The sequence below is a fragment of the Heterocephalus glaber genome, unplaced genomic scaffold, assembly GCF_053883595.1.
Source record: "Heterocephalus glaber isolate CG9 unplaced genomic scaffold, H.glaber_assembly_v1.0 deba00001523, whole genome shotgun sequence".
Lineage (NCBI taxonomy): Eukaryota > Metazoa > Chordata > Mammalia > Rodentia > Bathyergidae > Heterocephalus > Heterocephalus glaber.
Genome location: NW_028258327.1, coordinates 31,217,668 through 31,233,366, shown reverse-complemented (window position 1 = coordinate 31,233,366; position 15,699 = coordinate 31,217,668). Strand labels below are relative to the sequence as shown.

Sequence of the window (15,699 nt, the reverse complement as noted above, 5' to 3'; positions counted from 1 at the left end):
CACCACAGAAGAAAAGCTGAAAGGCACAAGAGAGTGAGGGCTGGGCAGTAAAAAAAACCAAGGTGGAGGGTAAAGATGGGGTTTCAGAAAAGCTTGGGTCAGGGAATGCCTTGTAGAAAACAGCTTTCTATAGGGCCAGGAGGTAGCTCAGCAGCACAGTGACTATCTGGCAAGCGCAAGGTCCTAAGTTCAATCTCCAGTACCAAAAAAAAAGAAAGAAAAAAGAAAACAGCTTTCTGCAATCCTTCACTAATTATTATCTGCCTCCTATCCATAAGATGGAAGTAACCTAATTTTATCTCAGTTTGGAGATTTCAATTATTACCACTTTAATAATTATAAAATATAATATATTATAAACATAGGCAATTGTGTACATAGCTATGTCCAATAGCTACCCATCAAGTCACTCTCGGAAAAATGGGATCCTGTTGCCCATCCTGTAGTGTAACTATAGTTCTACTCACCCACTGACTGAAAGCTGTTTTTCTTCAGGTCATGCATACAGACTGCACTGGATGGCCCACAGTGGGTGACATCCACATTTCCACAAACGCTGATTTTATAAAGTCTGTTACTTTTGGTATCAACAGCTTCCCATGTGTATCTGGAAAAGAAGGCAAATAACTTGTCACTGTCACTGATTTGTCAATAATTGAACTTCTCTCTGGTTTTACATTCAAACCACATTTGCTCAAATTACCACAAACTATAAGACATACTTTCATTAGCCAAAAATAAGAAGTCAAGTATGTGAAGTTGAAAAGAAGCCAGGGCAGAACCCACTAAATACCACCAAGCTCCAGTGAAATCTGCTCTGAAACTACCTTAGGAATTGACAGTCCCTAAATACTAAAATCCTACCATTAATCTGAGAATAAATAATTGCTCAAGAGTCATACTGAGTATGAAAAAGTAACCTTTCCAATCCCCCTCAAAAAAAATGCTGAAAAGCTAAAGGATTGTTTTTAACTCTTTAGTTTTTTTACTCTCCCCTCCTCATACAGGGAATCGAACTCAGGACCTTGTGCCTGCCAGGCAGGCACAGCGCCACTGAGCTACATCCCCAGCCCTAGGTTTTTACTTCTCACGGCTACAGCCAGGATGGATCTGAACAACACAAGGAAGCAGTGTGACAGGGAGCCAATAATCTGATTCCCATCAGAAGACCTCTATTTCAGGCCAACTTGCTCCAGACAGCAGTGCTGGCATCTGCTCAACCTCTACTGGGCAGACACAGAATCAGCCTACACATCTGGGACAAACAGGTGGCCCACAGTCTGTCCCGTTATCCTCAGCCTGCTACTCTTCCCTGGGAGGCTGCTGTGAAATGGGAAGCATTTCCTCAGCAAGGGTAGAAAGAGTAAAGAGGGAGGCAACTAAAAAGTTCCTTGCAGAATACAGAAAAACCTGGTTAACTTTGGGCAGAACTGCTGAACACAGGTTAAACCAGACTTGCTCAGGAGAGGTCTACCGTGGGTTGAGGACCCGGCCGAGTTGCAGAGGAAGGGCAATGCCCATTCCATACTCCTCTGACAAGAGGAAACATTTCTCGAAGAAACTGCCTGAGCTGCCACAGCCTCCCAATGCCGGGCATTGGGCAATGACTCAGCACACAACCACTAGGTGACCACTGAGCCACAACAGCCCTTCTGGGACCACTGGCAGGCAATGCACCACGAATCCCTCTAAACCTAGATCTGGGGCACAGTCAGATCCACCTGCCAAGAAGCCAAGAGTTCAAACACACCTCAGCACTCAAGAAGCAGGTAGCCAGATCCCCCAGCAAGTTGTAGCTACTTACTTGCTACAAACCTGAAAAACAGGTTGTTAGGTGCTTGGCCTTTGGGTAACATTGCCTTTAGAACAGATACTACTGGACTAAGCTTCTTCACTGATAACAGATTAACTATGTCCTGGAATCAGGCATTCAGAAGAAAATAACCTAAGTATTACCAAGCCAAAGAAAACTATCAAGAATGGCTTATTTCCTCTGTTCTTCATTAACCCGTATTTGTCTGTTTCACAAGTATTTCTTGAGTACTTCCTGGCGGAGATGAAGGGCAGTACAGCAATGAAGCAGACAGACCAAAGGCCCCAGCCTCCGCTTGGAGTGCATATTCCAGCAGGAAGGATGGAAAGTACATAAGAAAACAAATGCACAGGGTAATTTCCCCAACAAACAGGCAGCTTTAGCAGAACAGCTACTGCAGAGGTTTCTAAGATGGTATCTGCCCTGAGACTGGACTGACAATTAGAAGCAGGGGAGTTTGGGGAATATGACAGAAGAATATTCCAAGCAGGCAGACTAGCCTCTGTAAGGTCCTGGGGCTAGGTCAGATGGGTGAGGGCAGCAGCAAGGGGTGAGACCTGAACGCCTCGTCACCGAGTCATGTAGGGACCCTAAAGAGCACAGGAAGCAGTTCTGATTTTATATTTTAAGCAAAGGAAGACCACTCAATTCTATCTTTCCTTAAAAAGTTAAGCTAGAGCAAGGCACAGTGATGTGCTCACCTGTAACCCCAGCACTCTGGGAGGCTGAAGCAAGAGGATAGAAAATCCAAGTCTCATCTAGACAACTTAGTGAGACCCTGTCTCAAAATAAAAAATAAAAAGCACTGGGGGCATAGCACAGTGCAAAGGCCCCGACTTCAATCCTCAGTAAAACCACACACACACACACACACACACACACACACACACACACACACACACACAAATAAGCTAGTGTTTTTATTTGTGAAATAAAACTTTATTATTAATTATGCTTAATTACAAGCGAGGCATGCTGGCACAAGCTTGTAATCCCACCACTCAGGAGGCTGAGGCAGGATTACAATGAGTTCAAGGCCAGCCTGGGCTACATAGCAAGACCCTGTCTCAAAAAAACAAAAGGAAAAGGAAAAACAAAAAGAAATAATGGTTAATTACAGGGAAAAAAAAAATCTCCTATATAGGAGCAATGACTAAGTTTTTCTGGGCTACTAGACAGCAAATTTAAAACCTCAGTGTGGCATTATTAAAGTACTTTATACTCCCAAGCAATGACAGAGGTACATAAAGGTATCACTTAAAATGAGCCCGTGGGTAGGAATCAACTCTAAAAAAACCCACACAGTATTTAAAATGCTATGTTTTTCTTAAAAACCAAAAACCCACTGCTGTTTTTGCAAAGTGACATTTAAATAAGGCAAATGTGAAGAGTATGTGTGACTGGGGAATAGAAGAGAAATGAAAGAGTAAAACAAGGGCTATTATCCAGGTGACCTAGAAATCAGGGTTCCTAAAAAGAAGTAATTTGCCTTATTGGATTACGTTCTCGCCTGTCTGCATTTCACACTTGTTTTGTCAAGATTTATGAAAATGTAAGTGATGGTGGGAAAAGAATGAGTGGATCCTATTAAAGTACCTGCAAACGGACTTTCTCCCAGGTCAACTTAAGCACTCAGCGAAGGGCACCTTCCCCTCCCTGTCATGGTCACAGCACTCACATGCACCCCCAGCACAGGAAGGAGGGCAGTGATAGCTCAGAGTTCTTAGTCACGTCACTTGAAAACAAAGGAACATCACCGCACTAAAACAAATGCCCATAAAACCATCTGTGGGCTGTCAGTACTTGAAATATTCTGGTTCCAATAGGTGTTATATCTGTTTTAAAACAAACCAACCCAGCCAGGTGTGCCGTCCACACCTGTAATCCCTGCACTGAGGCAGGAGGATAACTGCAAGTTCAAGGCCAGCCTGGGCTACATAGTGAATTCAAGACTAGCCTGGAATACGTAGTCAGAATGTCTGGAATATGTCCCAAGGGGGGATGGGGGGACCTAGTGACTGGTATCACGAGGACTCCAGCACCGTCACTCAGTTGAAAGGTTGAAATAATCTCTCTGGGAAACTCATGAAATATACCTCAAAACTATATGAACTCTGGCATGGACCCTGGTGAGATTAAACTACCATGTAGATGGTAGTTTCCCCAGTAGTAAATACTTCTTAAAAACTATTTCATAATAAACTTAAAGGTAATATAAACATCTCAGCACTTTTAAAGAAATCATATGTTTGAAACTAGATGACTGTAGATTTTTGCCAGAATAAAACCCAAGCCACCACAATGACCTAGGGTGAAATCATTATTAAAACTACACTGACACTGGGGAGAGGGAGGGATGAGATAAAGGATGAAAACAAAGTAACTGAGGGCCAGGGAGTTAGCTCAGTGGTTCCACTGCCTGCCTCACAAGTGCAAGGTCCCAAGTTTGATCCCCGGTACCAAAAAAAAAGTAACTGGGGTGTGTTGTGTACATACACCAACTCCACACAAGGAGTGTAAACATTATGTCCTGCAAACATGTATGAAAAAAGGAAAGGGATCAAGGGATGGGGAGAGGGGGAAGGAAGGGTAAAAACGGGGGATGAAAAAAGAAATTAGTATGTGTTATGTACATGTACCAACTTCCCACAAGGAATGCAAACAATATGTACTACACACATGTACTAGCACACTAAACAAAAATTACACTGATACAAAAGTTTAAAAGTTATATGATCATATTAGATAACCAGAGAATGAAAGTACTACAGACTAAAAAAAAAATCTAGATATCTTTGAAACATAACTTTGGCCGAAAGTCCGCTAGAAAATTCCCTAATGGAATGGAATTAACATATACAGCCAAAATATTAGCCACCCTTCCACAACAGTATGGCTTAACAGCCAAGCAAATGACACCACTCAACCAAGAGGCCCCAGAAAAGCACACCTTCCATATCTCGACTAAGTTATCTGAGCTTACACAAGTAAAGATATAAGGGAAAAAAGCAGGGAAAAAATAACATGAACATAATAAATCATAGGGAAAACTAAGCTATAATACTGAAGTTTTAAATTTCAACAAGAAACAAAGCTCTGGAAGAAAACGCCTGCAAGCTGTGTGGACATGTATCTTTACTCACTCACACAGAAAACTGTTATATTTCTATAACCAAGCAACTTCTGCAGCCGAAGAGGCAAGAAAGCCCAGTGGCATTTTCTTCAAACTACCATTCCTTTGGGCAGGGGTTTTCAGAATTCCATCTCAGCTGGGGAAGCGACTGGACCCAAGGAGGTGGGGAGTGATGCAGTGGCCCAAGGTGTCAGCGGGGAGCTGGACACATCATGGTCTCCATCTTGCAGAATTCAGACACTATCCTAGAAGCAGGCAGCCTCCTCCCACAAACTGCTCTTCTGATTAACAAACTATGTGTGCAAGTCTGGTTTTGACAATTACCAAAAGCAAGCCAAATCCTTGCTACTGCACCTCACTTTCCAGGGTGGAAAACATTGTTAATTGATGGTCCCCTCCCTGCTCTCAAGAGTTTCACATCCACGCCAAAGCAAGCCTGAAAATTCCACACGCCACCCAGTGACCCCTCTGGGCCACGCACCCACAGGGACTCGACCCTGCAGAATCCTTGGGCTTCAATGGACAGAAGCCTCAGGTGTCTGTGACACTAACCCTCTGGGACAGGAAAGCCTGCCCTCCCAGAAACATGACCAGCAGATGCTGAACTACTATTCTTTTAAAACAAAGTAGGTATTTATTTCTCATGCACATAACACAAAAAAGGAGGATTCTGGGACAGGTGAGGGAAAAGCTCTCCTCTCTCCAATCAATCCCTTCTGTCTTAAATCACTGTGACCTACTCCTACTTGGCTTCCACGGCCACCCAGGAGGTCACCTGCACTTCAGTCCCAATGCAACCTCCACTTACCAATAAATATGCTGAAAAGGAAATGGGCCAATGGACTAGGAGTGCATCTTGGCACAAGGCTTCCCCCAGCCCCACCGCTGCAGGCACTAACTCTGAGCTGTATCATTTGCGCACTAGATACCATCTTCAAGTCTCCCACATTCTTGAGCTTTGGAGTCAAAGAGTCCAAGGCTCAGAAAGACTGAGACTTGCCCAACACACACAGCTATGAAGTGATAAAGCCAGAAATAAATCCAGATCAATCTGAGCCCCAAGGGCAAGTGCTGGTCTGCTAAGGTGAGCTGACTCACTCATTTTGTTTTTAACCTTTCAAAGAAACTCTTCAGAAATACCATTTCAAAGCTGGGCATGGTGGCACACACTTATAATCTCATCACTCAGGAGGAGAGGCTGAGGGCAGGAGGATTGTTGAGAGTTCAGGGCCAGCCTGGGCTACACAGTGAGTTCAAAGCCAGCCTGAATTACAGAGCAAGACTCTGTCTTGAAAGAAAGAAAGAAAGAAAGAAAGAAAGAAAGAAAGAAAGAAAGAAAGAAAGAAAGAAAGAAAGAAAGGAAGGAAGGAAGGAAGGAAGGAAGGAAGGAAGGAAGGAAGGAAGGAAGGAAGGAAGGATTGTTTTAATTACAACACTAAAACTGACAAAACAGTCCAGAAAACTACAGTTTAAACCTTGTCACAATAAGTAATGATAGGGTGGCTGTGGTGGCACCCACCTATAATCCTAGCACCCAGGAGGCTGGCGCAGGAGGATCACCATGATTTTGAAGCCAGCCTAGGCTGCATGGTGAATTCAAGTTCAGCCTAAAGTACATAGTGAGTCTCCATCTCCAAAAAAAGTAAAGACAGCTTCTGTTTGACATAAAAATTTCCAAATTTCTGTTATATTATGCAACCAACTGTCTAGAGTACAATTTGACTAAATAAAACACTATTTACACAGAAAATTTTGTCATCCCTTTATTGAGACAGACATGATAACCCTAAGTGTGGAAATTCCCTTCTTGTCCAGGCCATGTACTGACCCACATAGGTAGTAGGACAGGGCAGACTCTGCAGAGGGGCTGTGCCCAACTGAGAACAGTGCTAGGGAAAGCTGTGAGCTTCCTGAAAAGTTCCCACCAGGTCGTCTGCCTTCCCTGGCTCAGGTTCTACTTTCTCTTTGCATTTGAGGTGTCAAACTCTAAAGGCTCTGCCTTCACAACCATCTTCTCACGCCCTACAGGCGCCACTGGGAATAACATGGAGTCCCCACCACTCCTTCCCATTGGCCTTGCTATGCATACTGAGGCTGGTGATGGACTCTACTAAGAAATGATCACCCGACACTGTTTGCCTGTCTCAGATTCACACAAAGGGACACACAGGAGTTTCACACACAGCCAATGACTTTGCATGATAACTGATTTTAAAAGGAATTCTGGGACCAGGCATGGCGGCACATGGCTGTAATCCTAGCACTCAGCAGGCTGGCCAAGGAAGGACTGTCACTGAGTTTGAGGCCTGAGTGGGTTACATAGCAAGTTCAAGGCCAGTGTGGACTATACAGTGAGACCCTGTCTCAAAAAAACCAAAAATAAATTAATTAATTAAAATTAAAGGAAATCTGTGGCTGAAATATGTATGCCAACTGGGTTACAAAAGTCAGAGACCTTCCCTTAACACAAGCCCAGGATATACTGGGAGCCTGAGGCAGGAGGATCAAAAGTTTGAACCCAGGGCTGGGGATTTAGCTCAGTGGTTCCGCCACCTGCCTTGCAAGTGCAAGGACCCAAGTTCGATCCCTGGTATCAAAAAAACAAAACAAAACAAAAGTTTCAGCCCAGTCTGGGCAACTCACTGAGCTCCTGTCTCAAAATAAAAAAATAAAGAGCTGGAGATATAGCTCAGTGCAAGGCCATGGGTTCAGTCCCCAGTTAATGAAAAGAAAAGCCAGGCCAAACCAAAACAAGCCAAGCCATGTCAAGCCAACTCAGGTAATGATAGCATATACCTGTAATCCTAGCACTCGGGAGGCTGAAACAGGAGGACCACTCTGAGTTCAAAGCCAGTCTGAAATATATAACAAGACCCTGTCTCAAAAAGAAAGCAAGCTGAACACTGTTTCATTCAGGATGGTGATCTTACTACACCTGCGGACCTACCCAAGAGTGCTGCAGTCTGCCCACACCTGTACAGTGGCCCAGGTTACCTTGCTGGTTTAAATCTCATAATATCTATACTGGCAGATTACCAACAGACAACTAAAAGACTATGAACCTACCCAGGAGACAGGAAAGTATTTCTACTTTCCCAGTACTGCTCCAGCAAATGCCACCCATAAAACCCACCTGGGTCACACTCAGACCAACCAAGGGACAGTAATGAGGGACCAAATCTAATCGGCTGCCATAAAGGCCTCGAGCTTCAAAAGCACAACAAAGAGACACACAGAACCACTGCCACTGAATGAGAGCTATGCATCTGTCCAAAGGAGGAAAGGCCCTACACAACAGTCATAGGGATACAGCCACACAGTGCGTTTAAACTATCTGACATTGGTATTGTGGTGCAACACTTCTTGAAATTTTTACACAGCATTGCTACACAGCAAAAGCACAATACCTTGTAGGTGTAATCTGGAGTTCTTCCATTTTTAAAAGAGCAAACATCTAAATTAAAGTATATACAGTTGGATGGCCGAAATATGTATGGTGTGCCCAACCCCTTAAAGAAAAAAAACTTACAAAACCTGGTTCGTTTCCCCCAACACAAAACATCTCCACAAACTTTCTTCCCCTTCGTCATTTACTGTCACACAGCCATACTCTGTGGAGATGTATAGAATTCTACTTCCTTACTCCCTGCAAGTCTCTATGGGGTCATGGCACAACAGCGTTATCTGCACCTGTCTCCTAAAGTTGAAGAATAAATCTGAGGACAAAGGAGGTAGACAGGAAAATGTTTAAGAGAGAAATAGCTCCCGATAGTCAGAAGACCCAAACGTGGGCTGTCAAGGGCTCTTCGTCTAAGAGTTTTTATACCAAAAATTGACCATGGCTCAGACCACACTGAGTCAAATTAAGGTAAACCTATAGGACTACAACATGCTTAAACAAGAAGTGGGCCTATGAGGAATAGAGGAAGGGGCCAAGCACATGTCTGCAGGTGTCTCTTGGCTGCTATCCTATCCAAATGGTTAAAAGAATAAAGTAGAAGGAAAGAAATGCTCTCCAGATAGGTAAGAACAGAAATTGTCATGGTGGCCATCCATCACCTTATTTATTATCTCACTCGTTATATCCCTAGATTTAACTGTCCAATTAGTTCTTGTTAACTCTTGACCTCAGGCTCCTGTTTATCTGGCCAAGGCCCGGTCATCCTGACTCTGTCATGTGCCCAGTGCCTCTCTAACTGCCTTCTATCATCTACCTAACTTGCCTGTCTATAATAGTGATGGCCATGTACCTCTTAAAAATTTTATTACTAGCCTGCAATTATCACTATGTAAAGTAGGTAAATGGAATCAATCATGAAACTAATAAGCATATGTGAATCTGTAATTTGGTCTTTCCTTTCAGCAAATATACAAGCTAAATCTAAATACAATACCAAGATCCAGTACACACTCACTAGTCAAGACAAATGTGTTTTTCTGAATCAAGAGTAAACAACACTGGGCCAGGGATTTAGCTCATTGGTTCCACCGCCTGCCTTGCAAGGGCAAGGTCCCAATTACGGTCCCCGGTCCAAAAAAAAAGAGTTAATAACACTAACACTTTAGAGACAAAAAGAAGGCAATCTTTCCAACCTTATTTTCCTACTTTAGGCACACATCCAAGTCCACTAAAGAATATTCAAGACTATCATTTGCTCACTACCATCATCTTCCTCTATTATCAATTTCCCAGCTTATAAATCTATCCCCATAACCTCAAAACTCTGGACCTAGAGCTTGGCCATGTGCGCGGGCAGAGCAGGTGTCTGCTGAGTGTGCCCTGCTTAGTCCAGCTCACTCCGCCCACCTTCGATCAGGAGACCTAGCTGGTGAGGACCCCCGGGCTCGCCCACCAGCCTCCAGCTTAGCCACACAGACTCCTGCAACAACAGACCTGCCCTCTCGCGCCTCTTGGCTATACAGCTACTTGGATCTATGCTACAGAGGCAGCAGCAGAAGTGAACAACAGAGAGAGGGCCTCTCTCAGGCTCCCCGATGAAAAGTGAAGCCCACTGGAAAAGTGAAGAGAAGCTCTGCAATAAAGGCACACCAGGCCACCGTGCTTGGTAAGTTGGAGGGATCATCACCTCCCATCGGAACCTGGACTATCTTCAGGGGAAAGACAGCTAGAACCTGCAGTAGATCCTTGCAGAGTTCAACCCTGCAGGAGTACAGGGAGCTCAACTTGGGACTTGCAGCCAGAAATCTGCCTGAATCTCACAAGTCTGTGACAGGCTTCTGAGACTCACTGACTTATAATTGAACAATGCTGGCCACATTGTCTATTGTGACACCAGAGACATACCCTGAAGGAGGCCCTTCATTTTTATCTTTTATTTGTTATTTTCAAAATTACCACTATTTTTTTGCTCTTATTCTTAATTTTTTTTCCTTCTTTGCTACTCTTTAAAAATTTTTATTTTTCTCTTTTTTCTTTCTTTTCTCTTTCTCTGCCTCACCCCCTCCCTGTCCCACATTGTTCTTCATCTCCCTTTGTGTTCCTGTTCTGCCCCTAATTTGTATTTCTTCTTTATCTTTCTTTTCTTCTCTTTCCTTCTCTTGCCTATGCCCTCTGGCCTCACTGATAACCTTCCCCTATCCTTCTACTTACCTATTCCTCCCTCCCCAACTCCTTCTAACTCCCCATCCCAAAAGGTAAAGTTGCTATATTGAAGAGTTTATTCACTATCAACATATGTTGGGTTGGTCCTTGACTTTGATTTAATTCACACAGTTAAAGGTGATAGATTAATAACTACCACAAACTGTCATTTTCTAAGAGGTACTTGATGCTACTGTGCTGCTGATTGTATCACTTGGGCTAAGGCATTGTGATTGATCTAATCAGTTGTCCTTCCTGGTATAATGAAAATGAGACCACCTCAAAGCCATTAGAGACTCAAAACCTAAAGACCAGCTATATCTGGAAGACAACTCTGAGAAGCAATCATTCCATAAGTGTTCTAAATACATCAACAAAGATATTTACAATAAGCAACTTCAAAGTATCAACCCAGGAAAAAACCAAGGAAAGTACCAAAAACAAAAATGAGAAGACATTTAAGTAAGGCACGAACTCAGACTTCCACCCCACAAAAGGCAAATTCTGAGGGAAACAAGGTGGAAAACTCTGATAATCAACCACCTGGACACCCTGAACTGACAGCACAGGAAGTAACAAAACAGATGAATGAGGCTCTAGAAAAACCCAAAGCAGAAATAATTACCCAGATAAGTACAGAGATGGTGAGCAGAGTGAAAGACATGATTAGAGGCTCTAGAACACAAACAGATAAAAAAATAAATGAGCTCAGAAACATGCTGGAAGCCATGAATGCCCACCATAAGAAAGAAATGGAAACCATGATCGCCCAACATAAGAAAGAAATGGAATCTATGAAACAGATTCAAACAGATATTCAGGAGATTAAAAACTCCACTGAAAGCATGCAGAGCAGATTAAGGGAATCTGAAGCTAGAATATCAGACATAGAAGACAGAATTGCAGTTAAGGACCATGAAAACAGAGATCTCCTCAAAATAGTAAGGGACCATGAGAAATCAAGCCAGCAGCTGCTAGATGATGCAAAGAAGAATAACATAAGACTGATAGGAGTCCATGAAAAAACAGGAAAAAGTACAATTGACATATAAAAACTGTTCACAGAAGTAATAGAAAACTTCCCAGACACAGGTGGAGAATTGGACATACAGGTAAGTAAGGCATGTAAAACTCCAACTAGCCATGATCAAAAAAAATCTACACATCAACATATAATAGTCAAGATCCCAGAAACCAAACAGAAAAACAAAATCCTACAAGCAGTTAGAGAAAAGAAACAAATCACCTACAAAGGAAAGCCCATAAGAATCACGGCAGACTTCTCAACACAAACCCTCAAGTCAAGGAGAGCCTGGAGTGAAGTATTTCAAGCCCTAAAAGAAAATAACTTCTAACCTAGACTATTGTATCCTGCAAAATTGTCTTTCAAAATTGATGGGGAAATTAGATACTTCCACAACAAAGAACACCTGAGAAATTTCATGAACACCAAACCAGCACTCCAAACAATTCTAAGCACTATCCTAGAAAAAGACAATGAGGGTCACAACTCCATGAGCCCCAACAGAGCGAAGCCACCAGGCAAGGCAAGAAACTAAAGGGAAAGGGGGTAAGAAACTAAAGGGAAAGGGGGAAAAAAATAAGAAATAAAACAGCCAACAACACCAAAACATCATGACAAGGATGAGTTGATATCTATCAATTATAACTCTCAATGTTAATGGCCTCAACTCACAAATCAAAAGAAATAGATTGACAGAATGGATTAAGAAGCAAAATCCAACAATATGCTATATACAAGAAACACACCTAACTCAAAAAGAAATTCACAGACTGAAAGAAAAAGAATGAAAAACAGTTCTCCACAACACAGGAACCCAGAAAAAACCAGGGGTAGCAATCTTACTTGCAGACAAGGTAGATTTCAAACCAAAACTAATTAAGAGAGACAAAGATGGTCACTACATCCTTGTGAAGGGAACAATCCAAGAGGAAGAGATGACAATCCTAAATATATATGCACCAAATATGAATGCCCCCAACTATATAAAACAAATATTAATGGACATGAAAAAGCAAATAAGCACTAACACAATTGTAGTGGGGGACCTCAACACCCCTCTATCATAAATAGACAGATCATCTAGACAAAAAATTAACAACAAAATTCTACACCTAAACCAAGCTATAACAAATGGACTTAATAGATGTTTACAAGGTATTCCACCCCATAAAATCAGAATACACATTCTTTCTGGCTGCGCACGGGTCATTCGCCAAAACAGACCACATGCTAGCTCATAGGACATGTCTTAGTAAATGTAAAAGAATTGAAGTTATCCCCTGTATATTATCAGACCGTAATGCAATAAAATTGGAGGTCAATAATGTAAGAAACCACAAAACTCCCACAAACACATGGAAATTGAATACCACCCTCCTGAACAACCAATGGGTCACAGAGGAAATTAAAGAAGAAATTAAACAGTTTCAACAAGTAAATGATAATGCCGGTACAACATACAGGAATCTATGGGACACAATGAAAGCAGTTCTACGAGGGAAATTCATAGCAGTGAATGCCCATATTAGGAAAACAAAGAGAACTCAGATAAATAACCTAATGCAGAACCTCAAGCTCCTAGAAAAAGAATAGCATAACAAACCCAAAGCTCTTACAAGCAAGGAAATTATAAAGTTCAGAGCAGAAATCAATGCAATGGAGACTAAGAGAACGATACAAAAAACTAATGAAGCCAAGAGTTGGTTTTTTGAAAGAATAAATGAAATCAATAAACCTTTAGCCAACCCTATCAAAAAAAGGAAAGAAAAGGCCCAAATCTATGCAATTCAGAATGAAAAAGGTGAAGTCACAACAGACCCAGCAGAAATTCAGAGGATCATCAATACCTACTTTGAGAACTTGTACTTAATAAAATGGAAAACACAGAAGAAATGGACAGATTCCTAGATACATATGAATTGCCAAAGTTAAATGAAGAAGATATAGAAATTCTAAACACCCCTATTACAATGAGTGAAATTGAAAATGTAATAAAAAATTTACCAAGAAAGAAAAGCCCAGGTCCTGATGGCTTCACTGCTGAATTCTACAAGACATTTAAAGAAGAACTATTGCCATTACTCTTTAAACTCATCAAGGAAATTGAAAAGGAACCAAGGCTTCCAAATTCATTCCTGGAAGCAAGTGTTACTTTGATTCCAAAACCAGAGAAAGACCCAACCAAAAAAGAGAACTACAGGCCAATCTCCCTAATGAACATAGATGGAAAAATCCTCAAAAAGATACCAGCAAACAGAATACAGAGGATCATCAAGAAGATCATACACCCTGACCAAGTTGGATTTATCCCAGGGATGCAAGAATGGTTCAACATATGTAAATCAATAAATGTAATACACTGTATTAACAGAGTCAAGGTCAATAACCATATGATCATCTCAATAGATGCAGAAAAGACATCTGACAAAATCCAACACCCATTCATGATAAAAACGCTACAGAAAATTGGAAGAGAAGGTCTTTATCTCAACCTGATTAAGGCTATTTATGAAAAACCAATAGCCAACATCATACTAAATGGTCAAAAACTGAAATCCTTCACACTAAAATCAGGAACAAGACAAGGATGCCCACTATCACCACTTCTGTTCAATATAGTTCTGGAAACATTAGACAAAGCAATTAGAAAAAAGAAAGAAAGAAAAGGAATAAAGATAGGAAAGGAAGAAATTAAACTGTCATTATTTGGTGATGATATGATACTTTACATGGAAGACCCAAAAAACTTGGCCAAAAGGCTTCTAGACCTAATTGACAGATTTAGTGGAGTAGCTGGATATAAGATCAACAACTCAAAAACCAACAGCCTTCTTATACACAAATAGCAGACTCACTGAGAGAGAAATTAGAGAAACAATTTCTTTTACATTAACACCCAAAGAAAAGAAATATCTAGGAATCAACCTAACAAAGGAAGCAAAAGACCTCTACACTGAAAACTATAGCACTCTGAAAAAAGAGATCGAGGAGGATATAAGAAAATGGAAAGACATCCCTTGTTCCTGGGTAGGAAGAACCAATATAGTGAAAATGGCCATACTTCCAAAACTACTATATAGATTTAATGCAATGCTGATTGAAATTCCAACAATATACTTCACAGAACTAGAGAAAACAACTCAAAAATTCATTTGGAACCAGAAGAGACTTAAAACAGCAAAAGCAATTCTAGGCAACAGAAACATGGCTGGGGGTATCAAAATCCCCAACTTGAAACTATACTACAAAGCTACTATGATAAAAAACAGCATGGTATGGCAAAGAAAAAGATACGAGGATCAGTGGAATAGATTAGAAGATGTAGAAACAACTTCAGACATACTCAGCCACCTCATCTTTCACAAAGGAGCCAAACACCCTCATTGGAAGAAAGATAGCCTATTTAACAAATGGTGTTGGAAAAACTGGATTTCAACCTGCCAAAGATTAAAACTAGACCCATACCTATCACCATGCACTGAACTAAGATCAAAGTGGATTAGAGATCAAATATTAAGACAGAAACATTAAACTTGCTGGAAGATAAGTTAGGTAGAACTCTTGAAGACACTGGCATAGGAAAAGACTTTATGAACGAAACGTTAGTAGCATGGGAACTAGCACAAAGAATCAACAACTGGGATCTTATCTTATTAAAAAAGCTTCTGCACTGCAAGAGAAACCACCAACAGAGCTAAGAGACAACCTACAATGTAGGAAAAAACTTTTAGCAGCTGTACCTCAGACAAAGGTTTACTATCTAGAATATATAAAGAATTAAAAAAAAAATCAGACTCCCTCAAATTCAAAGACCCAATTCAAAAATGGGCATCTGAAATGAACAGACATTTCTCAGACAAAGATGTAAAAGCAGCAAATATATGAAAAAATGTTCAACATCACTGGTCATTCGAGAGATACAGATGAAAACAACCCTGAGATTCCACCTCACCCCAGAAAGAATGGCTGCTATCAAGAAATCAACCAATAACAAATGCTGGCGGGGCTGTAGGGAGAAAGGAACCCTTCTCCATTGTTGGTGGGAGTGCAGATTGATGCAACCACTGTGGAAATCAGTATGGAGATACCTCAAAGAACTAGGCTTAGAGGTCCTATTCAACCCAGCT

General features: G+C 41.4%; 1 protein-coding gene across 1 annotated transcript in view; it reads right to left on the bottom strand.

Annotated features, from left to right (window-relative positions):
• The window catches only part of Igf2r (insulin like growth factor 2 receptor), a 134,527-nt gene that overhangs the window by 103,723 nt on the left and 15,105 nt on the right, over positions 1–15,699 (bottom strand). Inside the window, 1 exon segment of the mRNA NM_001310295.1 lies at positions 468–607. Within this exon segment, the coding sequence (NP_001297224.1) occupies positions 468–607 (140 nt within the window).